This window comes from Podarcis tiliguerta (assembly GCF_965153285.1).
Source record: "Podarcis tiliguerta genome assembly, chromosome: 13".
NCBI classification, from domain to species: Eukaryota; Metazoa; Chordata; class Lepidosauria; order Squamata; family Lacertidae; genus Podarcis; species Podarcis tiliguerta.
The window spans coordinates 51,123,644-51,151,130 of record NC_139546.1 but is presented as its reverse complement, the minus strand read 5'-3'; the positions used below and the strand labels follow the sequence as shown (position 1 = coordinate 51,151,130).

The 27,487-nt window shown below is 49.2% G+C and overlaps 1 protein-coding gene and 1 long non-coding RNA gene across 2 annotated transcripts in view; one reads left to right on the top strand and one right to left on the bottom strand.

Moving 5' to 3' along the window:
• LOC310663273 overlaps nucleotides 1-13,271 on the top strand; it is a 297,785-nt gene extending 284,514 nt beyond the window's left edge. The window contains exon 3 of the long non-coding RNA XR_014504462.1: nucleotides 13,167-13,271. This is a non-coding gene — a long non-coding RNA (uncharacterized lncRNA). The remainder of the gene's footprint in view (nucleotides 1-13,166) is intronic.
• Nucleotides 2,269-27,487, bottom strand: part of TNK1 (tyrosine kinase non receptor 1) — a 38,021-nt gene continuing 12,802 nt past the window's right edge. Inside the window, exons 4-14 of the mRNA XM_083410299.1 lie at nucleotides 24,955-25,152; nucleotides 23,281-23,433; nucleotides 21,441-21,709; nucleotides 21,153-21,279; nucleotides 15,246-15,392; nucleotides 14,009-14,103; nucleotides 12,665-12,868; nucleotides 10,296-10,372; nucleotides 7,628-7,980; nucleotides 5,530-5,625; nucleotides 2,269-3,826 (exon numbers count right to left, since the gene is read on the bottom strand). Coding sequence (XP_083266425.1) covers nucleotides 3,704-3,826; nucleotides 5,530-5,625; nucleotides 7,628-7,980; nucleotides 10,296-10,372; nucleotides 12,665-12,868; nucleotides 14,009-14,103; nucleotides 15,246-15,392; nucleotides 21,153-21,279; nucleotides 21,441-21,709; nucleotides 23,281-23,433; nucleotides 24,955-25,152 — 1,842 coding nt within the window. The 3' untranslated portion in view covers nucleotides 2,269-3,703. The remainder of the gene's footprint in view (nucleotides 3,827-5,529; nucleotides 5,626-7,627; nucleotides 7,981-10,295; nucleotides 10,373-12,664; nucleotides 12,869-14,008; nucleotides 14,104-15,245; nucleotides 15,393-21,152; nucleotides 21,280-21,440; nucleotides 21,710-23,280; nucleotides 23,434-24,954; nucleotides 25,153-27,487) is intronic.

Here is a 27,487-nt window from a genome sequence, read left to right as displayed (position 1 = left end):
GGCGTTCCGTGTGCTGCGCTGGCTCGCCAGATGCAGCTTGTCACGCTGGCCACGTGACCCGGAAGTGTCTGCAGACAGCGCTGGCTCCCGGCCTCTAGAGTGAGATGAGCGCACAACCCTAGAGTCTGTCAAGACTGGCCCGTATGGGCAGGGGTACCTTTACCTTTACACACTGTGGACTCGCATCAAGCTTGCGGCCTACTAAGACCTCAGGTTTTAAACATGTCCACACTGACTTGGTGCATGCATGCGTGGCGCTGCCCCCCCCAAAAAAAACATTGGTAAAACACCCCTCCAAAAAAACAACTCCATACCAGTGTTTCTAAATTGCATTTCTCATGCATCAAATAAACGCAGGTGTTCAAAGCGAAATAATAGCCCAGGGGTCAGCAACCTTTTTCAGCCGTGGGCCGGTCCGCCATCCCTCAGACCATGTGGGGAGCCAGACTATATTTTTTTGGGGGGGGGGAAATGAATGAATTCCTATGCTCCACAAATAGCCCAGAGATGCATTTTAAATAAAAGCACATATTCTATTCATGTAAAAACACCAGGCAGGCCCCACAAATAACCCAGAGGTGCATTTTAAATAAAAGGACACATTCTACTCATGTAAAAACATGCTGATTCCCAGACTGTCCACGGACCGGATTGAGAAGGCGATTGGGCCGGATCCAGCCCCCGGGCCTCAGGTCTGAAGGTGTTCAGACCCCCTTCATTCCCGTCTCCCAATTAACCTCCGTCTCCAAGTGCTACCACCATGACATCACCACGGACTTCCCCCGGTGACATCACCACCCCAAGCAGCCTCAGCAACCGCCCCCCCCCAATAAACCCAGTTGCACCATCACACACAAACTACCTGGGTGGCAATATTTACACAGTATCTCATTTATTCACTCATTTACACCGTATTTACAAATGCGACACATACATTATACAGACGGAAAAGTGTGGAGAGGGGGATATGTAATCTGATAACTGCTGTCTGTCGGATTTCTTTCTCATTTTGGCCCGGAAGGACGGATCCTTACAAAAGCAGAACGTAAGCAGCACAGTCCGTATGGGTTTACTTAAGAGGGAGAGGCCACGTGAAAGGAGAGAATTATCAGCCCAAAAGACAGCGAGGGGAAGCAGCGAGAAAGACTCTGTCGATGCGGAACTTAAATTGCAGCGCCGCAAAGCACAGTGGAAGACATAAACAAAGCAATAAAAATACAATTAAAAACCGTACATCATCCAGAACAGTGCATTGCAATTCCTACAAGAGGCAGAAAGGACGACTGAAGGCTTCGCCGAGGCAATTTTCAAGTGGTCCATAGGGAGAAGGGGTAGTTTGGGAACCACTGACTTAGAGGTAATATCTGTTGTGTTCAGGGAAATGTGCACATAGTTGCAAATTCAAATGCAGAGGGAGGAATTCAGATTTGATATCCAGCTTTATCACTACCCTAAGGAGTTTCATTTTGAATTCTGGTGCTGGAGGAGACTCTTGAGAGTCCCATGGACTGCAAGAAGATCAAAACTCTCCATTCTTGAGGAAATCAGCCCTGAGTGCTCACTGGAAGGACAGATCCTGAAGCTGAGGCTCCAAGACTTTGGCCACCGCATGAGAAGAGAAGACTCCCTGGAAAAGACCCTGATGCTGGGAAAGATGGAGGGCACAAGGAGAAGGGGACGACGGAGGACGAGATGGTGGGACAGTGTTCTCGAAGCTACCAGCATGAGTTTGACCAAACTGCGGGAGGCAGCGGAAGACAGGAGGGCCTGGTCCAGGGGGCCATGAAGTGTCGGACACGACTAAACGACTAAACAACAACAAAGGAGTCTCAAAGCGGCTAACAATCTCCTTTCCATTCCGCCTCCAGCGCTGCTTGCTTTCTATAGGATTTTTATTTTTGCAGGGTTTGCAGTGATGCAGAGCTCCAGGTCGAGATTCGAGTTTAGCCTTCTCAGCGAGAGCAGAACCTTTAAAAACGGGATCCTTTAACACTTAAAGGAAGATCAGGTGGGGATCCTTTCATCTGCCTTTTCTTAATGGACAAACGAGGAGAGAGAGGGAGACAGACAGGAAAGTCACAAACGCCTCTCTGCTGTGGGCGGAATTATAGACTTAAACGGAGTTGGAAGGGACCCAAGGGTCATCTAGTCCAACCCCACCGCAAAGTAGCCAAAATGGATGAGTTAGAGCAGCCGTTCCAAATATTTTGAATCTCAGAAGCCAGAACAGCAAGAGGGATCGCTGCGCAGTGAAAGCAGCGATCCCTCTTGCTGTTCTGGCTTCTGGGGTAGCTGCGCAGCCTGCATTCGCTCCGTAAGACGCACACACATTTCCCCTTACTTTTTAGGAGGAAAAAAGCGAGTCTTATAGAGCAAAAAATACGGTATTTAGGAACAGGAAGGTGCTTTAGTTTCGAGGAGGGCTGTCTTAAGCATATTCGGCGCCGTGGTGCAAAGATCTCTCTGGCACACCCTTTCCCAGAGTTGACCTTTTTTTAGGGCTGAAGGAGGCGGGCAGCTGCTGGAGGGTGGCTCCTCTGGCGCGGAAGAGGCGGAGGCTACATGCGGCGCCTCCCGGCTCAGCTGGACGCATCGTACTGCGGTGACCATGGCAGGCAGCACACCTGCGCCGAGTGGACGAGGGCACGTGCGCCGCTCTTGCTGAGCATTGGCTCGGTTTTTTCCCCTTCAGCGTTCTGGTGCCCCGCAGAATTCTGCGCCTGCAGGCTAAAAAGGGGAAAACCGAGCCGGTGGGAGCGGAACACGTGCCCTCGCCCACTCAGCGCGCTCGTTCGGTGTTCCCCGGACCCTCGCCTGGCGCCCTCCAGAACTTGACGCCCTGGTGCCCCGTGCCACTATGGGTAAGACGGGCCTGGTTTCAAGAGCACAGAGGGCAAGTTATGTGACGCATGACGGAACTTCAACGAAATCTAAGTGAACTGGAAAGGAAACATTGGAGCACTCCAAATCATTTGCACAGAAAATAGCAGATCTAACAAATTATTGTTGTCGTCCTTGGTCTCCTTCCTCTCTCCGTATTTATTGGTTTTATCTGTACAGTCATACCTCAGATCCCAAACACCGTGCGACTCAAACGTTTTGGCTCCAAAACGCCGCAAACCCGGAAGCGAGTGTTCCAGTTTGCGGACGTTCTTTGGAACCTGAACATTTGATGCAGCTTCCGATTGGCTGCAAGAGCTTCCTGCAGCCAATCAGAAGCCGTGCCTTGGTTTCCAAACGTTTTGGAAGTTGAACGGAACGATTTCTGCTCGACTTCTGAGGTACGACTGTATTATTACTGTGACATCTGAGAAAGGGCCTAGGCGTGAGCTTGCTGGCAGGCTTTCCAGTGGGGCAGCTGGTTGGCCACTGGGAGAACAAGATGCCGAACTGGGTGGGCCATGGGTCGGATCCAGCAGGCCCTTCTAGGACTCGCATAAAGGCCCCTTGCAGTTCTGAGTTCTGCTGAGGCCACCAGATTGGTGGATGCTGCATGAGAGCCAGGGGGCAGGATTGCCAGAGTCTCGCAGAACCCCCCCAAAGCCCCACGGCGGGTCAGCGAAGATTCACCGCCCAAGGAAGATGCGTTGGCCTCGCTTTGTGTTTATGACAAGCTTTGCTGCTTGGAAGACGTCAAACGGAGGCGCCTTTTCGTTCTGTCTCTGAAGGATTTCACACACCCCCATCTTCCGCAAAACGCAGGTCAGGTCCGCAGGCCCCGGCTGAGCACATAGCGTGAGGCCATGGCCAGATTCCAGCGGTGTTTCTCCAGGATCCACCGGCACTCTTCCCGGGAGTGAGAGCTCAAGTGGAAGAGCTGGTTCACCTGCGGAACAGAAGGAGACTACGTCAGAGGGACCCGAGACTGGAAAGGGTTTCTGGGCGCAGCTATAGGAGATCGCCACACGTGCCCATTGGGCCGCTTCTGATCTGCAGAACTGACACTCGGCGCAAGGGGTTGGCGCATCGGTCTGCTAAGCAGAAGGTTGGTGGTTCGAACCCACCCAGGGATGGCTGTGGGCAGGATTGTCTTGCATGGCAGGGGGTTGGACTGGATGACCTTTGGTGTCCTACAATTCTATGAAATACCCGTTTGCAAGAAATTGTTCTTATAGTGCACAGCTATGGAACTCCCCGCCTGTTGACACCAGGCAAGCGTCTTTGCTGTGCTCTTTCGGCACCTGCTAACAACATTTTTGGTTCAAAAAAGCTTAGATGCTTAGAAAGTTTTAATATTTTTCTAGCCTATTGTTACTTTTAACCTTTCAAAAGTATTAAAATGGTTCTCCTGATTTCCCTTAGTGATCACTTTGGTTCTTCTATCCTTTTCTCTACAATCAAGCAGCATATAAATTTCACAAAATAAAGAAACGAATGGTAGAAGGAATGAATAATAGAAGGAACAAGAAAGGAGATTGAGACTCAAGAGCAGGAAGAATTTTCTGATAGTAAGAGCTGTTCATAGTGATGTATGGAAGTGAGAGCTGGACCATAAAGAAGGCTGATCGCCGAAGAACTGATGCTTTGAATTCTGGTGCTGGAGGAGACTCTTGAGAGTCCCATGGACTGCAAGAAGATCAAACCTCTCCATTCTGAAGGAAATCAGCCCTGAGTGCTCACTGGAAGGACAGATCCTGAAGCTGAGGCTCCAAGACTTTGGCCACCTCATGAGAAGAGAGGACTCCCTGGAAGAGACCCTGATGTTGGGAAAGATGGAGGGCACAAGGAGAAGGGGAGGACAGAGGACGAGATGGTGGGACAGTGTTCTCAAAGCTACAAACATGAGTCTGACCAAATTGCGGGAGGCAGTGGAAGACAGGAGTGCCTGGCGTGCTCTGGTCCAGGGGGTCACCAAGAGGCAGACGCGACTAAACAACAACAGCAGCTTCTTTGATGTAGCTATTGTTAGTTTTGTTAATCTTAGGGCCAGGAAGAGAGTTCAGGAGGAGAATTCACAAAGAGATGGTAAATACTACCCATCCTTCCTCTCCTGTTTATTGCTGTTTATGACCTCCGGAGTTTCCTAAAAGCATTCCTCCTCGTTTCCTATTTTATTTACTCTGAATTACATACGGTATGCACGAAGAGTCGGACACGACTAAACGACTCAACAACAACAACATATGCATGCTCAAGTAGGAAATATTAGTCTTTGTAGTTAACAGGATTTCTTCTGATCTAACTTTGTCCCACGTGGGTTTTCTTTTTGAAATGCTCAGTTGGAAACGCTGATTGGTTCTTACGAACACTGTGTAAAAAGTTCTTTCGTGAATAAAACGACCTGGGCCGAGGGGTGGAGAAGGAATTATTATACGCACTCCTCCCAGAATCTTGCTGGTCAAGCCTCGTGGGTATTTTATTAATCGGAGTCCAATCCTTCCTTGCTTTGGGATCTCAACACCCATTTTTAGTGTTACATCAGCTGTGCCTGCCGGGGTCTGATGGGGAATATTTGGGGAAGGCCAAGCGAGAGCCTCGTCTCTCCGTGGAACGGGGGCCAGGGCACCGCTGGAGAACCGGGCCTCTCACCTTTAGCAACTGGCTGGCTTTCTGAACATCCCAGCCGCTCGCCCTCAAGGCCTCGTGGCATTCCTCCGTCGTGGCGCCATGGACCTTGTCTTCCACCTGGGGAGGCAAACAGCCAGAGTCAAAGGCAAAATATTCCCAGGGCGACCTCTTACAATCTGGTGCGAGCAAGACGTCAGGGAGGGGGAAAGATTGGAATCCTAGACTTGTAGAGCTGGAGGGGAACCCTGAGGATCATCTAGTCTAACCCCCCCTGCAACAGAGCTGTCCCATATGGTGATTGAACCTGTAACCTTGGCGTTATCAGCAGCACGCTCTAAGCAACTGAGCTATCCGGTGGTCCAATCATTGCCCCACCCGTTATTGGTTCCTGCAAGGGATTGGGCTGGATGACCTCTGGGGGTCCCAGCGCTGTGATTCCGCGATTCCATGCATAGAATTCTATTACTCTTTCCTATGATCCATGGGGGGCTCCTAGTAAAGGTAAAGGTAAAGGTACCCCTGCCTGTACGGGCCAGTCGTGTCCGACTCTAGGGTTGCGTGCTCATCTCGCTCTAGAGGCTGGGAGCCGGGTCACGTGGCCAGCGTGATGAAGCTGCTCTGGCGAGCCAGCACCAGCGCCGCACACGGAACGCTGTTTACCTTCCCGCTATAAAGCGGTCCCTATTTATCTACTTGCACTTAGGGGTGCTTTCGAACTGCTAGGTGGGCAGGAGCTGGGACCGATAGACGGGAGCTCAACCCGCCATGGGGATTCGAACCGCCAACCATACGATCGGCAAGTCCTAGGCACTGAGGTTTTACCCACAGCGCCACCCGCGTCCCTCAATAGGTAAATAGGTACCGCTAGGTAAACAGCGTTTCCGTGTGCGGTGCTGGTGCTGCACACAACCCTAGAGTCGGACACATTTCTACAAACTCGCAGAGTTTGCTTCGCCATTCGATTAGCGATGGGATTCTCTCCCCCTTCCGGGGACAGCTCATTCGGTCAAGTACAGTCCTCTTAACCTCAGGGTCCTGGGTTCGAGTGCCGCACTGGGCAAAAGATTCCTGCATTGCAGGGGGGTTAGACTGGATGACCCTCGGGGACCCTTATAAACTCTGCAGCTCTACCTCTCTTTCAAATCAGAACCGGTGAAGGCGGTGAAGGTCCTGTGTGAGTGCCTGGAGGCGGTTGGAGGATGGATGGCGGCTAACGGATTGAGGTTGAATCCTGACAAGACAGAAGTACTGTTTTTGGGGGGACAGGAGGTGGGCAGGTGTGGAGGACTCCCTGGTCCTGAATGGGGCAACTGTGCCTCTGAAGGACCAGGTGCGCAGCCTGGGAGTCATTTTGGACTCACCGCTGTCTATGGAGGCGCAGGTTAATTCTGTGTCCAGGGCAGCTGTTTACCAGCTCCTTCTGGTACGCAGGATGAGACCCTCCCTGCCTGCAGACTGTCTGGCCAGAGTGGTGCATGCTCTGGTTATCTCCCGCTTGGACTACTGAAACACACTCTATGTGGGGCTACCTTTGAAGGTGACCCGGAAACTGCAACTAATCCAGAATGCAGCAGCCAGACTGGGGACTGGAAGTGGCCGCCAAGACCACATAACACAGATCCTGAAAGACCTACATTGGCTCCCAGTACGTTTCCGAGCACAATTCAAAGTGTTGGTGCTGACCTTGAAATCCCTAAACGGCCTCTGTCCTGTATCCCTGTAGGAGCCTCTCCACGCCCATCGCTCTGCCCAGACGCTGAGGTCCAGCTCCGAGGGCCTTCTGGCGGTTCCCTCATTGCGAGAAGCAAAGCTACAGGGAACCAGGCAGAGGGCCTTCTCGGTGGTGGGGCCCGCCATTTGGAACGCCCTCCCTTCAGATGTCAAAGCGATAAATAACTACCTGACATTTAGAAGACATCTTAAGGCAGCCCTGTTCAGGGAAGTTTTTAATGTGTGATATTTTACTGTATTTTTGGTTTCTATGGAAGCCGCCCAGAGTGGCTGGTGAAGCCCAGCCAGATGGGCGGGGTACAAATAATAAATTATTATTATTATTATTACATTTCTAGGACTGCCTGCTGCTGCCTTTGGCATCGTTTGGTCAAATCCGTGCCCTCACCTCCTTGATCTTCTTCTCGATCTCCGCCAGGGTTGGCCTCGGCCCGCCAGAAGGGGCTGGGGGCGGCGCCCCTTTGGGGGGTGGGGGTCTTGGCGGCCGTTGCTCCTTCTCCCTGGCCCCCGGAGGAGGGCCGTCGGGCTTGGGCAGGGCCCAGGAGGGCAGGGCCGGATTGGGCAGGCGGGACAAAGGCTTCCGACCCCGTGGCTCCAGCTGCTGCGCTGGAGGTCCTGGCAGATCGCTGAAACGGCGCTGTTGGGGAGGGACGTTAGGAGGTTCCGGTTTGAATGCAGGCAGCCGGGTTTTTGTACGCAGAACGCTGAATTCTGAAAGAGACTCCAGGCTTTTGGAAAGACCTGGAAGGAAGACCAGAAAGAAAGGTGGAGTTGCATATTTTTTGGAGAGAATCGGCATTGATTTATTTTGAATTTGCATTTTATTTATTTGTTAACATTCTTACATTACATCGGTAAACGTCACAGGACTGTAATATAATTTCCAAACATGTATACAAAAATTATCTACAAATTTTATATACCTAGAAAGAAAAATGAAACAAAAAGAAAAAGGAAGAACGAAGAGAAAAAACAAAAAGAACCCCCCCCCCCAATCATTTACAGTGGTACCTCGGGTTACATACGCTTCAGGTTACAGACTCTGCTAACCCAGGAATAGTGCTTCAGGTTAAGAACTTTGCTTCAGAATGAGAACAGAAATCGTGCTCCAGCGGTGTGGCGGCAGCGGGAGGCCCCATTAGCTAAAGTGGTGCTTCAGCTTAAGAACAGTTTCAGGTTAAGAACAGACCTCCGGAACAAATTAAGTACTTAACCTGAGGTACCACTGTACATAATAACACACTAGACTTCCTGTCTATCCCGTTGTATATTCTTTTTTTTTTTACAAATCAATGTACTCTTATTATTGTATATTTCTTTACATTTTATCTAATACATTCCTATATTGATATGTGCTCTTAGTCTTATTTCTCAACTCAGTCTCACGCCAATCAGGAAATAAGCCAGGGCCAGATTTAGGTCTGATGAGGCCCTAAGCCACTGAAGGTAATGGAGCCCTTTCTATGTCCAGCTGTCCTTTGTCAACAACAAATTGTCGCTGTTTGTTGTGATGAATATATGTTATATGGTCATTTATGGACCTCATAGGTATCTCAAGCCATTTGCCCATGTTGCCAGGCAACCAGTCCATATAGAATGTAGGCACCCTATATATAGAAAGGAGCAAACCAGGGATATTTTAGGGAGACAGGCGGGGGCCCATGACTTACATCTAGGAGCCTACACAACACAAAACCCTGTTGCTGCATGTAGGTGCTATTTTATTTGTTTTTTATCTTATATTTTGGAAATGTATATCCATGTGTCCCCCCCCCTTTAATTTATTTGGGGGCCCCCAAGAGAGTGGGGCCCTAAGCTATAGCTTGTTTAAGGTAAAGGTAAAGGTACCCCTGCCCGTACAGGCCAGTCTTGACAGACTCTAGGGTTGTGCGCCCATCTCACTCAAAGAGGCCAAGGGCCAGCGCTGTCCGAAGACACTTCCGGGTCACGTGGCCAGCGTGACATCGCTGCTCTGGTGAGCCAGAGCCGCCCACGGAAACGCCGTTTACCTTCCCGCTAGTAAGCGGTCCCTATTTATCTACTTGCACCCGGGAGTGCTTTCGAACTGCTAGGTGGGCAGGAGCTGGGACCGAAAGACGGGAGCGCACCCCGCCGCGGGGATTCGAACTGCCGACCTTTCGATCAGCAAGCCCTAGGCACTGAGGCTTTAACCCACAGCGCCACCCGCGTCCCCAGGGACCTTGTTTAGCTTATACGTAATATATAGCTTGTTTAGCTTATACGTAAATCCGGCATTGGGCACAGGGCCAGGACTCTTGAGTTCTATTGTTAAGTATACTTGTTTTAATTCACACTGTAACGAGAAGTAGATTTAATGAAGCTTTAACATGGGATAAGATCTGTCCATTCTGAAGGAAATCAGCCCTGAGTGCTCACTGGAAGGACAAATCCTGAAGCTGAGGCTCCAAGACTTTGGCCACCTCATGAGAAGAGAAGACTCCCTGGAAAAGACCCTGATGTTGGGAAAGATGGAGGGCACAAGGAGAAGGGGACGACGGAGGACGAGATGGTGGGACAGTGTTCTCGAAGCTACCAGCATGAGTTTGACCAAACTGCGGGAGGCAGTGGAAGACAGGTGTGCCTGGCGTGCTCTGGTCCATGGGGTCACGAAGAGGCGGACGCGACTAAACAACAAGGGTTGCTGTATTTCAAAGAAGTGGAAAATTTGTTGGGCTATTTCTGGATCCCCGATACGTGCAGGAAAACCAGCCCTAACGTGGGAATATTCTGCTGGAACATTCCTAAATAGATCAATGATTAACTATTGAATGTTCCCTATTTTGTTTGTTCCCTACTTTGAGTGGCAAATCTTGCAAGGGTGGTTTCTGGAATAGAAGCCGATGCCTAAGGGCCGAGGTGTCGTCGCTCCCCCCAATAAAATATGTGAGGGCCCCCCTCAAGATAATGGGCATTGCCATTTGAATGGTGCTCCAACAACTTCTGTCAGAGTGACTTAAGTTATTGGAACACTTATTATTATTATTATTATTATTATTATTATTATTATATTAGAGGCAGATGAAGCAGACACTCACGACTCAACTGCAACAGCTGCTTGCCTCCAGCTCGATTCTGGGGATTGGAGTTAACCGCCCGCGCTTTTGGTTTCTTCCTAGGGTAGAAAACAAACAAGCCTCTAATTACATATATTTAAAATAATGATGATAATAATTGCATAGCTTTCCTAATAGCTACTCCCCGGACCGGCCTTCCGGCGAACGCGAAATCCTGAGACGCCGATCCTTTTGCACCTGCAACTTTTAGAACCTCATCTTCCTGCCGAAGCAGCTCAGAACATTTCCCTTTCTAAAAACATTGTTGCCAGGAGCTTATTGGTTTCAATTGCCAATTAATTGCTTCTTTTATTCCTTGCAAGTTCCGTCGCAATGCAGTCGAAGGCGGTTGGGGCCAGTCTCACCCGTGACCACAAGGGGGCAGCGCATGTAATGCTGCAGGGTCCCTGTGCATGACTCCCTCTGTGTGTGTGCGGGTGGCGCTGTGGTCTAAACCACCGAGCCTCTTGGGCTTGCAGATCAGAAGGTTGGCGGTTCGAATCCCAACAACAGGGTGAGCTCCCGTTGCTCGATCCCTGATCCTGCCAACCTAGCAGTTCAAAAGCACGTCAAAGTGCAAGTAGATAAATAGGTACCACTCCGGTGGGAAGGTAAATGGCATTTCAGTGCGCTGCTCTGGTTTGCCAGAAGCGGCTTAGTCATGCTGGCCACATGACCCGGAAGCTGTATGCCGGCTCCCTCGGCCAGTAAAGCGAGATAAGCGCCGCAACCCCAGAGTCAGCCACAACTGGACCTAATGGTCAGGGGTCCCTTTACCTTTACAGGGGTGGTTTGGGATTCGGGTGGCGCTGTGGGTTAAACCACAGAGCCTAGGGCTTGCCGATCAGAAGGTCGGTGGTTCGAATCCCCGTGACGGGGCAAACTCCCGTTGCTCTGTCCCAGCTCTTGGCCACCTAGCAGTTCGAAAGCACACCAGTGCAAGGACCAATTTTTTCGCTCTATAAGACACACTTTCCCCCTCCTAAAATGTAAGGGGAAATGTGTGTGTGTCTTATGGGGTGAATGCAGGCTCTGCTCAGCGCTCCCTTTAAAGAGCCGTGTGGAGCGTGTCTGCGGCTCTTGGGGGCTTTCCCCCAAGGAGGCAGAAGGGCAGCTTACAGGAAAAGCCTGCAAGCGCCGCACACACGCTCCACGCAGCTCGTGAAAGGGAGCGCTGAGCAGAGCCTGGGACGCATACAGGCTCTGCTTAGCACTCCCTTTAAAGAATATTTTTATCCTTGCATTCTCCCTCTAAAAACTACCGTATTTTTTGCTCTATAAGACTCACTTTTTCCCTCCTAAAAAGTAAGGGGAAATGTGTGTGCGTCTTATGGAGTGAATGCAGGCTGTGCAGCTATCCCAGAAGCCAGAACAGCAAGAGGGATTGCTGCTTTCACTGCGTAGTGATCCCTCTTGCTGTTCTGGCTCCTGGGATTCATAAATTTTTTTTTCTTGTTTTCCTCCTCCAAAAACTAGGTGTGTCTTATGGTCTGGTGTGTCTTATAGAGTGAAAAATACGCTTGGTGCGTCTTGTGGTCGGGTGCGTCTTATGGAGCAAAAAATACGGTAGGTAAATAGGAAGGTACCGTATTTTTCGCCCTATAAGGCGCACTGGCCCATAGGACACACCTCATTTTTGGGGGGGGGAAATGAATAAAAAAAATCCCCCCCCAGCCGCGGGGCTGGGGCAGGGGAAGCCAGAGCTTCCCCCGACCCCAGCCCCCAGAACAGGCAGCCGCCCCAAGCCTCGCGCGCCCGGCGGGAACTCCCGCGGGCTTCCAAGGCTTGCGCATAGCTTCCTGAAGCCTGGAGAGTGTGAGGTGTCGGTGCGCACTGACGCCTCTCGCTCTCCATGCTTCAGCGAAAGCCTGCATTCGCCCCATAGGACGCACCCAGATTTCCCCTTCATTTTTGGAGGGGAAAAAGTGTGTCCTATAGGGCGAAAAATACGGTAAATAGAATTTCCATGCTCTCTGGTTTCCGTCACAGTGTTCCGTTGCGCCAGAAGCGGTTTAGTCCTGCCGGCCACACGATCCGGAAAGCTGTCTGCGGACAAACGCCGGCTCCCTCGGCCTGAAAGCGAGATGAGCACCGCAACCCCAGAGTCACCTTTGACTGGACTTAACCGCCCTGGGGCCCTTGACCTTTTTACCTGCATGCACATATGTGCGCTAGAGTAAGGTTACCAGATTTTTTTCAATGAATCCGGGGACACTTTTCGACTTCAATGGATTTTGTCTGGGGACTGTTTTGTAAATCTGGGGACTGTCCCCGGGAAACGGGGACGTCTGGTAACCTTACGCTAGAGGAGACCGTTCTCCACTCCCACCCCCCTCCTCACGACGACGTACTCCTCTATCCGGTCCGGAGCGCCCCATCCCCGCTCGGGGTCGATGTCCCCATGGCCCAGGTGTACGAAGGAGCTGCGGATGGGGAGGCTGATCTGCGGCGTGCCAGCAGGGGGCGCTTCGTCCTCCGGCTTTGCTATGGACGACGGGAAGATCCCCACCCTCAGGGTCCGCCTGTTCTGGCCTCGCCACGTCGAGGAATCGGGGCTGGAAGAGAGTGAGGGTGTGGTTTAGAGAGCTCAATCCCCGCCCCTCCCAATGCTTAACCAACCACTGCAGAAGATGAGTCCGCAGGATCGGCCAATGGCCAATCAAACCTAGCCGTCTTTTCTCACAGTGGCCAATCAGGTGCCCCAATGGGAAATCCACAAGCAGGATTCAAACTCAAGACCCACTCTCATAGAATTATAGAATCATAGAGTTGGAAGAGACCACAAGGGCCATCGAGTCCAACCCCCTGCCCAGCCTGAATGTATCAGGCTTTCGACTTGGCAGCTCAGGAAAGTTACCTAGCTTTAAAAATAATATAAAACCAACTCCTTTGCCAGTTTCCTTCATTCCAAAGCTATTTTCCCCTTGAAAAAGGACTCCAGGAAGTTCCCAGAGGTGACGATTGCCCTCCCCGCCCCGGCTCAGGGCGGCTAACACCAATAAAATCACAGTAAAAACATAATGGGGGGGGACCAACAATTTAAAATACAGGTTAAAATGCAACTTAAAATGCAGCCTCATTTTAAAATTAATAATAATAATAATAATAATAATAATAATTTATTATTTATAACCCTCCCATTTGGCTGGGTCTCCCCAGCCACTCTGGGTGGCTCCCAACAGAATATTAAAAACACGATTAAACATTAAACATCAAACATTAAACGTCAAACATAATAGCCTCTCTTGATGCATGGAGAGAGAAAGAGACAGACAGACAGACAGACAGACAGAAAGAAAGAAAGATAGGGAGAAAGGAGGGAGGGAGGGAGGGGGGAGAAGCAGTGGCGTAGCGTGGGGGGTGCAGGGGGGGCCGGCTGCACCGGGCGCAACATCTGGGGGTTAGGGTTAAGGGGCGCAAATCCACGGGTTAGGGGGTGCAAATTACTTGCCTTGTCCCGGGTGCTGACAACCCACGCTACGCCACTGGGGAGAAGCCAATAGCAATAAAGCTTATATAGAGAACGAAGGGAGATAACTGCCAGAGGTCTAGAGACTTGAAAAATCAACATCACGAAAGCCAGGTCACGACACAAGGAGGGGACTGCCGTGGTCGCAGGAAGGAGTCTTTAGGAAAGGGTTTCCTCCGGCCCCAAGGCCCCGCTTCCAAAGGGGACCCAGGCGTCCTGGACTCACCTGCCTTCGATCACCGTGATGCCATCGTTTGCCTCCAGACGCAGCCAGCCGGGTTCGTTCAGGTCCTGGGACGCCTTCACTTCCTTGGGACGGAGCTGTGTTGGAGGGAGAGACAGGACGGTGGAGGCGATGCCCAGGGGACCCTGAGGTCATCTAGCCCAACCCCCGGCAATGCAAGAATCTTTTGCCAAGCACAGGACTCGAACCCACAACCCTGAGATTCAGATGCTCTGTCCCCTGCCACCCCCTTTCCTCTTAGGGCCCCCCCAGGCAGGTAATCACACGGCCCCAGGGGGTGCTGCTGCCCATTTTGGAACCCATGCAACGGTCACCTCCAGGCTTGACTACTGTAATTCGCTCTACGCGGGGCTGCCCTTGAAGCTGACCCAGAAACTCCAGCGGGTGCAGAATGCTGCAGCGAGGCTCCTCACGGGGTCTCTGCCATGGGAGCATATTCACCCAGTGCTTTTCCAGCTTCACTGGCTCCCGGTGGAGTACAGGGTCAGGTTCAAGGTGCTGCTTTTGACCTTTAAACCCCTTTCTGGCTTAGGGCCCTTGTATTTACAGGACCGCCTCTCCCGGTATGCCCCGCAGAGGACCTTAAGGCCCATGAATAATCATAGTTTAGATGGCCCTGACAAAGTCATATTATCATCCACCAGGGCCAGGGCCTTCTCAGTGGTGGCTCCGACCTGCTGGAATGCTCTGTCCCAGGAGACCAGGGCCCTGCAGGATTTAACCTCCTTCCGCAGGGCCTGTAAGACAGAGCTATTCCACCTGGCCTTTAATTGAATTCAGCCTGATCTTTTATTCCCCTTCCTTTCCTTTCCTTTCCCTCCTCTCCCCTTTTTATGAAGATTACCCTCTCTGGGATCCCACAGCTAATTCTCCCCTGGTCCCCATGCTGGCCCAAATAGGACCAATTCAGCCAGCTAGCCCTGGTGATCACCTAATGTTTATTGGATGGATTTCCCCCCTAAATTGATTTTTGAATTCTGAATTTATTGTTATTCACGTTTTATACTGTATTTTATGCTGTTTTTTTTTGTTGCTGTTTTTTTTTGTTGTTGCATCAATTAAGTGTTTTAAATTTGTTGCTAGCCGCCCTGAGCCCGGTTTTCTGAACCGGGAAGGGCGGGGTATAAATAAAAATTTATTATTATTAAAGCTTCATTTTTTTAATGGGAGAAATTTGCACCCAGGTCAGCCCAGCCGCTGACGTCTTCTCTTCTCTCACCTCTTGCAAAAGGCTGACAATCTCCCGGAAGCGGGGTCTGTCCTCTGGGTTGTGGGCCCAACATTTCATCGCCAAGGCGTGGATTTCTCGGGGGCAGTCATCGGGGCGCTCCAACCGCCGGCCTTCCCTGTCAATCTTCATCATGATCTGGTCGGGGAGGAATGGATGGGAAACGACAGCATTTAGGTCGCCGTTTCTCTACATTTGCACCAGACCTAAAACTTCCATTAAAAGCACTCAAAAGTTATGTTTCATAGCCAGGCAGCAGAAAATTATAATACTCACATCTCACAGAGGGAACGACGGTATAAAAACATTAAAAAGCCCATACAGTCAAATCGTAAAGAACTCTAAAACAAGTTATAAAGAAAAAAACTTTTATCTAAAATGTACAATCTGTTATTAGATTGGGAAACAAAAGACGAGTTTGTCAAAGGCTGTATGACACATTGAGCAATAGATAGAGGCAGTGCCTTTTTCCCTAAAACATGTTTAGGGGTACTCTCATTTTGACTCAAGAAAATCACAATTTTATAGTTCGAAAAGGGAAAAATAAATGGACAAAAGTACAAAGATTCACAAAATGTTTAGGGCTATGCGTACTACTGCGTCCCCCCAGAAAAAAAACACTGTATATAGGGCATACTATAGATTTTAATCTCTGGGGATGGATTCAAACCATCTACACTTTCACGATCATCCACCGGCCTTGTTTCTTGGCCTTTAAAATTAAAAAATACAAACATTTGGATCTCCATCTTGCTACAGTCGCACACATTTATTTGTTGTTTGTTGTTGTTTAGTCGTTCAGTCGTGTCCGACTCTTCGTGACCCCATGGAGCAGAGCACGCCAGGCACTCCTGTCTTCCACTGCCACCCGCAGTTTGGTCAGATTCATGTTTGTAGCTTCGAGAACACTGTCCCACCATCTTGTCCTCTGTCCTCCCCTTCTCCTTGCGCCCTCCATCTTTTCCAACATCACGGTCTTTTCCAGGGAGTCTTCTCTTCTCATGAGGTGGCCCAAGTCTTGGAGCCTCAGCTTCAGGATCTGTCCTTCCAGTGAGCACTCAGGGCTGATTTCCTTCAGACTGGAGAGGTTTGATCTTCTTGCAGTCCATGGGACTCTCAAGAGTCTCCTCCAGCACCAGAATTCAAAAGCATCCATTCTTCAGCGTGCACACATTTATAGAAATCAGCATTTCTCTACATGCACGGTCTCAGAGTCCTGTGACGCCGCGAAGCCTGCAGATTTGTTGTAGCGGTGTCTTTCGTGAACCACAGTCCACATCACTGAATGCGGAAGCAGTTATCTCGCAGCAGCGCATATCTCTCTTCTGCCAGTCAAAATAAGAACTGGCGGCGCGCTGGCTCATAGGAGGTGGAGCACCAAACATCTGGCGGGGACTGGGTTGTAAAAAGGCTGTGGTGATTCATCGTGAGGGTGACTAAAAACCTCGGAGGTTAGATTCCCGTTAAGAAAATCTGGGAGCCGCTCAGAATACTTGAACCCTTCTGCATTGCACGGGGTTGGACTAGATGACCGCATGGTGTCCCTTTTAACTCACGGCGGCGGCGAAGGATCCATAGACAGATGTCTCATGTCAAGAAGGAGTTAGGTGTCATCGTTCTGTTGTAGTTGTTTAGTCGTGTCCAACTCTTCGTGACCCCCTGGACCAGAGCACGCCAGGCCCTCCTGTCTTCCACTGCCTCCCGCAGTTTGGTTAAACTCATGCTGGTAGCTTCGAGAACACTGTCCCACCATCTCGTCCTCCGTCGTCCCCTTCTCCTTGTGCCCTCCATCTTTCCCAATATCAGGGTCTTTTCCAGGGAGTCTTCTCTTCTCATGAGGTGGCCAAAGTCTTGGAGCCTCAGCTTCAGGATATACTGGGCCTTTGAGGCCATTCAGGGCTTTAAAGGTCAACACCAACACTTTGAATTGTGCTCGGAAACGTACTGGGAGCCAATGTAGGTCATTCAAGACCAGTGTTATGTGGTCTCGGTGGCTGCCCGCAGTCACCAGTCTAGCTGCCGCATTCTGGATTAGTTGCAGTTTCTGGGTCACCTTCAAAGGTAGCCCCACAGAGAGCGCATTGCAGTAGTCCATGCGGGAGATAACCAGAGCATGCACCACTCTGGCGAGACAGTCCGTGGGCAGGGAGGGTCTCATTCTGCGTACCAGATGGAGCTAGTAGACAGCTGCCCTGGACACAGAATTGCTCTGGTCCATGGGGTCACGAAGAGTTGGACATGACTAAATGACTAAACAACAACAACAATTTTGACAGATAATTTGCTGGGGCAAATCCTCTCCCATAATCTTTTATTGCTGGGGTCTAGAACTGCAATAAAGAACTAAAATGTACGTGCAAATTTTGTTCCATTTCTGTGGCCGGTTTATATTCCTCCTCCTCCTTTTTTTCAGGGCGATGGAAAGAAAGAATCAAGCCCCACCCTGTAAATTAGGCCATTGCACTTATCCTAACATTGCTTATGTCGTGCGTGACGGGGTGTGTGGTTAAAGAAACTGGGTCTTCCCCAAGGCTCTCTATGCAAAAGTTCACAGATGAATGAGACTTGAATCACAAGAGGGCATCTAGGGTCACAATAATCTTCTGACCCCGATTGTCCGCACAAGCCTGGGAGTCACTAGCGAAGAATGAGGTTAAGGAGGGACACAGTTTCTCGAGGGTTAAAGGAGGTTAAAAGTGTTATGATAAGATGGGCTCAGGATCTGGGACATAATATTGATTTTGAGAGATGGGGAAAATTATGGACAAAAACAATTACCGTATTTTTTGTTCTATAAGATGCACTTTCCCCCTCCTAAAAAGTAAGGGGAAATGTGTGTGCGTCTTATGGAGCGAATGCAGGCTGCGCAGCTATCCCAGAAGCCAGAGCAGCAAGAGGGATTGCTGCTTTCACTGCGCAGCGACCTGTCTTGCTGTTCTGGCTTCTGAAATTCAGAATATATTTTTCCTTGTTTTCCTCCTCCAAAAACTAGGTGCGTCTTGTGGTCTGGTGCGTCTTATAGAGCGAAAAATACGGTAAATTTACAGCATGTGTGGCTCTTAAAGAGAAGGTAATGAAGATGATGTACCGTTGGCACATCACACCAAACAAACTTGCCAAAATGTATAAAAACCAGGATAAAACTTGTTGGAAGAAAGGAGAAGGTGGGGAATTTTTTGCATATGTGGTGGACATGTTCCAAGATTAAAGCCTTTTGGGATACCATGTATAATGAATTGAAAAAGATATTTAAGTATAATTTCAGCAAAAAAGGCTTTCCTGTTGGGGAAATCCAAATGAAAGATGTAAATTTGTTCATGTGTGCAACAAGAATACTCCTGGCCCAGAAATGGAAGCAACAAAAACTCCCCACATTGGAAGATTGGCGAGTAAAGATGGTTGAATATGTGAAGCTGACGGGGAAGATTCGGAATTGCTGTGACGATTTGTTCCAAAAGGACTGGGGCAAATTTATACTCTATATGAAAGAAAATTGCAAACGGAATTGCTACAAACCTACGTTTGTAGGTTTAAGTTGAAGTGTTTGGTAACGGGAAATTAAGGAGCTGATTTACTCATAAGTAAGGTAAAGGTAAAGGTACCCCTGCCCGTACGGGCCAGTCTTGACAGACTCTAGGGTTGTGCGCCCATCTCACTCAAGAGGCCGGGGGCCAGCGCTGTCCGAAGACACTTCCGGGTCACGTGGCCAGTGTGACAAGCTGCATCTGGCGAGCCAGAGCCGCACATGGAAACGCCGTTTACCTTCCCGCTAGTAAGCAGTCCCTATTTATCTACTTGCACCCGGGAGTGCTTTCGAACTGCTAGGTTGGCAGGCGCTGGGACCGAACAACGGGAGCGCACCCCGCCGCGGGGATTCGAACCGCCGACCTTTCGATCAGCAAGCCCTAGGCGCTGAGGCTTTAACCCACAGCGCCACCCGCATCCCTTATTACTCATAAGTAGGTGATTGTTAAAAGATTGATTTAAGGTAAAAAAGTGAATTTAGGAATGTGGATAAATTGGTAATGAGATATGGAAGTCTGCTAGAGGGAAGGAAGGAGGTCGAAGCTTTATTTAAGCAAGGTCTTAAGTTATTTTTTGATACTGAAATGTAATAAAATATGGAAAACTTAATAAAAATTATATTAAAAAAAAATAAATAAAGGAGGCCGGTTCTTTACCCAACTTGGCGCCCTCCCTACGTTTTGGACCACAACTCCCAAAGCCCCCCCCCCCCCCGTCAGCTGGGATGAAGACCTCCGCTTAAAAGGCTTGCTGGAAAAAGGAAGGTTGCTGAAAAGACTACAGCACCCATCATCCATTGGCCGAGCTTGCAGTGGATGATGGGACTTGTAGTCCAAAACATCAGGAAAGCGCCAGGTTGTTGTTATTTCTTAAATTTGTATTCTGCCCTGAATCCATCGATCTCAGGGCGGTTCATGACGTAAAATTACAATATAAGACACACAAAATATATAGTGAAAAATTTTAAAAAATGAAAATAAACCCATGATCTCCAGGACTGCAGCAGCTATGGAAAAGCCTGATTAAAAGCTAGGGAACATTAGTAAAGGAATTGAAAGTGAAACTTGACAGTATTGTAACGGTGCCATACAAATCTGTGGGGCGAGCGCATTTGGAATACCGTGTAGGGTTCTGGTCGCCTCACCTGAAAACGGATATCGAAAAGTTGGAAAAGCTTCATAAAGGACAACTGAAACCATCAAAGGGACGGAGACAGAAAGGTTGCAGCGTTTGGAGATTTTCAGCTTAGAGAAAAGGCAGATAAAATCGACGGGATAGAGGTTTATAATATTTTGGAGAAGGTGGGTAGAGGAATATTTTTCTCTCTTTCTTGCAACGCTAAAACTCATGGACATTCAAGAAGCTGAATTCTGGAGGATTCAGGAAGGAGAAAATAAAGTTAAACCGTGGAACTCCCTCCCACTTGATGCACGGATGGCCACACACTTTTAAAAGAGGATTAGACAAAGTCACGCTCTGCCTCCACAGATGGATTCAGTAATGCTTCTGGATAGCAGCTGCTGGGAGCCAAAAGAGGGAGAGGGATCTTGCGTTCGAATCCTGCTTGCGGGTTTCCCGTCATGGGCACCTGGTTGTCCCCTGTGAGGACAGGAGGCTGGACCAGACGGGCCGTTATTCTGCAGCGCCACTATTCTATGCTTATGCCCACAAGAAGCTGTCGGACGTGCGGTTTGTGTCCAGAGATTCTTACAACACAATTCAAAGTGTTGGTGCTGACCTTGAAAGCCCTAAACGGCCTCGGTCCTGTATACCTGAAGGAGCGTCTCCACCCCCATCGTTCTGCCCGGACACTGAGGTCCAGCTCCGAGGGCCTTCTGGCGGTTTCCTCACTGGTTCCATACAGGGAACCAGGCAGAGGGCCTTCTTGGTGGTGGCGCCCGCCCTGTGGAACGCCCTCCCACCAGATGTGAAAGAGAAGAGCAACTACCAGACTTTTAGAAGACATCTGAAGGCAGCCCTGTTTAGGGAAGCTTTTAATGTTTGATGTTTTATCATGTGTTTAATATATTCTGTTGGAAGTCGCCCAGAGTGGGCAGGGTATAAATAATACATTTCTTTCTTTCTTTCTTTCTTTCTTTCTTTCTTTCTTTCTTTCTTTCTTTCTTTCTTCCTTCCTTCCTTCCTTCCTTCCTTCCTTCCTTCCCTCCCAAGGAGTTTGGGGAAAAAGATTTACCAGCAAATAGATATACCACAGAAAAGCAAAAGCGTTTTTAAAACAAATCAAAATATTCCAAAAACAATTAGTTAAAAAATTCTAGAAACAGTACAGTGGTACCTTGTTTTATGGACTTAACGCGTCCCGGAAGTCCGTTCTTAAACCAAAAACATTATTATTATTATTATTATTATTACCTGCCGTCCGGAATATCCCATCCAAGGTTCTTCGCAGTAGGAGAACATTTCCCAGAGGGTGACGCCAAACATCCACACGTCGGAGGCGCTGGTGAAGACCCCCATGCGCAGGCTCTCGGGGGCACACCTGAGGAGGCGGAGGAGGGGAGGGAGAGCCAATCAGAACAACCCCGTAGCAAAGTGCAGGCAGCGCGGTGCAGTGGTTAGAGCAGAGGACTGGGACCTGGGTTCGAATTGCTTTCTGAAAACATTCTATATATATTGCAGGGTGGGTTCAAAAACTCCTACCAGGCAAAAGGTATGCGCCGGTGCGCGGACATGATGTAGCGGTCGCTCTTGCTGGACAGTGGCCTCATGAGCCCAAAGTCGCCGATCTTGACCGTCTCCTCGGAGGCCAGGAGGATGTTGCGAGCGGCCAGGTCGCGGTGGACAAAGAGCTTGGATTCGAGGTACGACATTCCTTGGGCGACTTGCAGGGCGTAGCTCCAGAGCTGGTGGAGAGGGAAGGGGGGCCGGAGACGGTCGTAGAGGGCGCCCAGGGGGGCCAGCTCAGTCACCTGCGGGGAGGCAGAGAGGCAGGGCTGGATTAGAAAGAGCCCGCCGCGTTGGAAGGGGACCCCCAGCGGCCATCTGGACCAACCCTCTGCAACGCGGGAACGGTGGGATGTGATACCTAAGGAGCAGTCAAGTACAACATTCCTTGTTTTCCTAGAGTGGACATGCAGGGAAATGTTTGGTCTAGCCAGTCGAAAACTCCCTGTTTCCTCCTTGGCTGGGACATACTTCCTTTGCATCTGAAGGCAGCCCTGTTCAGGGAAGTTTTTAAATGTGTGATATTTTAATGTATTTTTCATCTTTGTTGGAAGCTGCCCAGAGTGGCTGGGGAGACCCAGCCAGATGGGCGGGGTACAAATAAATAATAATAATAATTATTGTTGTTGTTGTTGTTGTTGTTGTTGTTGTTGTTAGGCATGACCTTACCTGCCCAGGTAACAAAAGGACAAAGCATGCTGCCACAGGCTTTCTTTGACTTCTTCCGTCATTGGAGCAGATTTTTAGCTAGAAATGTTCGGTTGGGTCTCAGCCAACAGCGGACACTGGGATTTTCCCCATATGGGATAGATCATGGGTAGGCAATCTAAGGCCCGGGGCCCAGATCCGGCCCATTTGCCTTATCAATCCGGCCCATGGACGGTCCGGGAATCAGCACGTTTTTACATGAGTAGAATGTGTGCTTTTATTTAAAATGCATCTCTGGGTTATTTGTGGGGCATAGGAATTCATTTATTTCCCCCCCCAAAAAAATATTCTGCGGCCCCCCACAAGTTATGAGGGACAGTGGACCGGCCCCTGCTGAAAAAGTTTGCTGACCCCTGGGATAGATCCACATGTATATACTTTATACATGTATGTATGTAACTGAGTCTGTCTTCAGGGATCCAACTGTGAACTGAATGTGAGTAAACTACTTTCAAATGCATTAAACAAGATTGTGGCGTGTTTATTCTTTTAAGAGGGATATAAGGGAATTTACCAGGAACTTAATAATGAGAGGCTTACACCTTACCTTCGTGGGGTAAGGGGGTCGCTATGAAGTCTATGAATGACAAACCTAGACAGCATCTTAAAAAGCAGAGACATCACCTTGCCAACAAAGGTCCCTATAGTTAAAGCTCTGGTTTTCCCAGTAGTGATGGATGGAAGTGAAAGCTGGACCATAAAGAAGGCTGATTGCCGAAGAATGGATGCTTTTGAATTATGGTGCTGGAGGAGACTTGAGAGTCCCATGGACTGCAAGAAGATCCAACCTCTCCATTCTGAAGGAAATCCGCCCTGAGGGCTCACTGGAAGGACAGATCCTGAAGCTGAGGCTCCAAGACTTTGGCCACCTCATGAGAAGAGAAGACTCCCTGGAAAAGACCCTGATGCTGGGAAAGATGGAGGGCCCAAGGAGAAGGGGAGGACGGAGGACGAGATGGTGGGACAGTGTTCTCGAAGCTACCAGCATGAGTCTAGCCAAACTGTGGGAGGCAGTGGAAGACAGGAGTGCCTGGTGTGCTCTGATCCAGGGGGTCACGAAGAGGCGGACACAACTAAACAACAACAAAATGAAGTCTCAAATCTTTACCATCTTGAGGGGCTGAGTTAGGACTACTCCATGGAGACGTAGAAGGTTGGGATGGTTCAGGCAGCACATGGCGTTGACCTCATTGAGGAAATCGATCAGGGCGCCTGGGTCGCAGGAGACGTCGGAGCGCAGGGATTTGACGGCGACGGGTTTCTGGGGAAGGGGGAAAAGGGGTCAGATCAAAGAATCGCCCAGTAGAAACCAGTAGAGTTCTGGTCGCCTCGCCTGAAAGAGGATTTTTTTGAATTGTAAACCGCCCCTGCAATCGTCGAATGAAAGGTGATACAGTGCTACCTTGGTTCCCAAACGCCAAAAACCTGGAAGGAAGCGTTCCGGATTTCAAACGTTTTTCAGGAGCTGAATGTCCGATGTGGCTGTCGGCTATCATTTCCGAGGCGCCTACACCAATCAGAAGCCGCGCCTTGGTTTTTGAACATTTCAGAAGTCGAACGGACTTTTGGATTAAGTTTGGCGCTTTTGGTTTTGCTATTTATTTTGCGTTTGTTTGTTTTTTGAGGCTTTTTTGGTTAATTTGTTTTTTTGTGACTGTGTGGAACTCAGTTCAGCTTCTGATTGATTGATTGATTTACTGCGGAAATGGATAAAAAATCCCATTCAAACAATGACTATCATCAGCGCAGGTAAGAAAAAAAAAATTTCGTCTACAATACTGTATTATTTCTTTTATACTACAGTACATTGATTACTGCGTTCATTTTATGGATCAATGATCTCATTAGATAGTAAAATTCATGTTAAATTGCTGTTTTTTAAGGGGTTGTTTTTAAAAGTCTGGAACAGATTAATCCCTTTTGCGTTACTTTCTGCAGGAAAGTGTGCATTGGTTTTGGAACATGCTTTGGTTTTGGAACAGACTTCCGGAATGGATCAAGTTTGAGAACCAAGGTACCACCGTATAGGAATTTAATAAATATAACAACAATCTCGCTTTCCTGGCCGAGGGAGCTGGCGTACAGCTTCCGAGTCATGTGGCCAGCAGGACTAAGCCGCTTCTGGCGAACCAGAGCAGCGCACGGAAACGCCGTTTCCCTTCCCGCCGGAGCGGTACCTATTTATCTACTCGCACTTTGAGGTGCTTTCAAACTGCTAGGTTGGCAGGAGCAGGGACTGAGCAACGGGAGCTCACCCCGTCATTGCGGGGATTCGAACCGCCGACCTTCTGATCGGCAAGTCCTAGGCTCTGTGATTAGACCACAGCGCCACCTGCACACACACAGAGGGAGTCCTATGCACAGGGACCCTGCAGCATTACATGCTGACCTTCTGATCGGCAAGTCCTAGGCTCTGTGGTTTAACCCACAGCGCCACCTTTGTCCCAAACGTAACGCTAGACGACCTTAAATTGTCCTTTTTGTGGCGGGCAGAAAAGCCCAGAGGAAAAGAAAGAGGGAGAGAGAAAGGGGTGGGAAAGAGAGAGAGCAGGGAAGGGTGGCCCCGCCCCCTTTGAGCTGTGGCCCCACCCACTCCTTGAAAGCAGCCCCCAATAGATGGGATGTAGCCCTCAACAGGTTCCCCCCCCCCCCGAAATAAACAAGCAAACAGCCCAGCAGCGATGGCTTGGCTCAGATCCAACTGGGAATGTCCCAGGTCAGAGGGCGGCTGTCCAACAGGTAGAGAAGCAAAGGAACCGGAGTCGGAGGGGTGAAAACGTACCACTCCCCCGCCGGGCGTGCTCCACTCGGCGCGATGCACGACCCCAAAGCAGCCGTCACCCAGCCGCTCCCGGATCCGCAGGTCCCACTCGCTGATCAGGCATTTGAGAGAGGCGTCGGCGTCGGCCCGGGGGGTCGGGCAGGGCTGGGCTGGGCTGGGGGCTTCGTCGCTCTCTGGGATCCGCGTCCCAGTGAACATCTACGTCAGAAATAAGAAAGGGGATTACCAACGGCGGAAGAATGGCAGGCGAAGGTGATAGACGATGCGGAACTGGCAAAGCCGACGGGCAAAATTCGAAACCAGAGCGACCAAATGTTTAAAAGAGAATGGAGTAAATTTATTCCATATTTCATAGAATCATAGAATCATAGAGTTGGAAGAGACCACCAGGGCCATCGAGTCCAACCCCCTGCCAAGCAGGAAACACCATCAGAGCACTCCTGACATATGGTTGTCAAGCCTCTACTTAAAGACCTCCAAAGAAGGAGACTCCACCACACTCCTTGGCACCAAATTCCACTGTCGAACGGCTCTTACTGTCAGGAAGTTCTTCCTAATGTTTAGGTGGAATCTTCTTTCTTGTAGTTTGGATCCATTGCTCCGTGTCCGCTTCTCTGGAGCAGCAGAAAACAAGCTTTCTCCCTCCTCTAGGTGACATCCTTTTATATATTTGAACATGGCTATCATATCACCCCTTAACCTCCTCTTCTCCAGGCTAAACATGCCCAGCTCCCTTAGCCGTTCCTCATAAGGCATCGTTTCCAGGCCTTTGACCATTTTGGTTGCCCTCCTCTGGACACGTTCCAGTTTCTCAGTGTCCTTCTTGAACTGTGGTGCCCAGAACTGGACACAGCACTCCAGGTGAGGTCTGACCAGAGCAGAATACAGTGGCACTATTACTTCCCTTCATCTAGATGCTATACTCCTATTGATGCAGCCCAGAATTGCACTGGCTTTTTTAGCTGCCGCGTCACAATATTTAGAGCATTACTGTAAACATATAAAGACACTTTTCAGAGAGAACGGAGTAAATTTATTCCATATTTAGCATAGCTGTCAACATTTTCCTTTTTAAAAGGGAAATTCCCTTCTTCCAAATAGGATTCCTCACACAAAAGGGGAAAAGTTGACTGCTATGATATTTAGACAATCACTGTAAACATATAAAGACGCTATCAGGACTGAGATAAAAATCACAACGTATAAATCAGGGGTGCCCAAACTTTGTTGAAGAGGGCCAGATTTGATGAAGTGAGCATGCATGAGGGCCGGCCAAAGTTGTTGAGCTTTTATTAGGATTGAAGTTGTTTAGAATTTTTTTTTTTTTTTACAATTTTACAATTGAAGTTGTTGATCTTAGGATTTTACCCCAGGACATATAAAACCACTGGGGTGGATTAAAACGAACAGCAGGCTGGATTAGGCTCCCGAGACGAACTTTGGACATGCCTGGTTTAAAAGAAGGAACTTTCTACTTGTGCTTCAAGTTTTACACACTTTAAGATATATGTAGAATCGAGATGTATGAAATGGGTGGATATAATATGCGTTTTACAAAAACCAGGAGACGGGCGGAGGGAAGTCGAGCGCTCGGTAGAGCATAAATATTATAAAAGGTGTTATGATGTTATAATATTGTGTGTGTGTGTGTGTGTATATATATATATATATATATATATATATATATATATATATATATGAAAGAAATAAGAAAGGGCAGCGGGGAAAAGCTTTATAAACTTCCGCCCCAGGAGAGCTGAAAGCTTTAAAATCCCTAGCCCCCCCCCCCCCCCCCCGGATGGCCAAAGCATCCGAAAAGACCCTAGTTCAGTCCTCACAATATCGTGTGGGTCATTTACTGAGCAATAAATTCGCAGGACCAAATAGGCCCACGCAACCTTTCCACTCTTCTTCTTCTTCTTTTCAAGTTTTTGTGTATTTTTATTTTGCGCTTCCCAACTCCGTACATTTCACTGATTTTATACATTTCTCATGGTAGCATGAGACTCTAAAATTATGGTTACCAGACGTCCAGTTTCCTAGGGACAGTCCCCGGATTTGCCCCCGGGCAAAATCCGTCCCCAGATTTCATTCAATGTCCCCGGATGTATATTTTAAGTGTTGTAGATTTATTAGCAGGGAATGAATGTAACATGATGGGTTTAATGAACACAAGACACATCATCCGGGGACTTCTGGCGAGGCAAAATGGCGGGCGCCACGGCAGCGGGCAGATCCTGACGCCAGCCAGAGCCAACTGCGCTACCAGGCTGGCTCCGGGCTGCTGAGACTGCCAATCTTGATCAGTTCTATAAACGCTGTAGAAAATATGCTCTGGATCAGTGCTCATATAATCATCATTGATCATTGATCCATAAAATGAACGCAATTATCAATGTAAAAGTAAGGGGTAAAGAGACCCCTGACCATTAGGTCCAGTCGTGGCCGACTCTGGGGTTGCAGCGCTCATCTCGCTTTACTGGCCGAGGGAGCCGGTGTACAGCTTCCGGGTCATGTGGCCAGCAGGACTAAG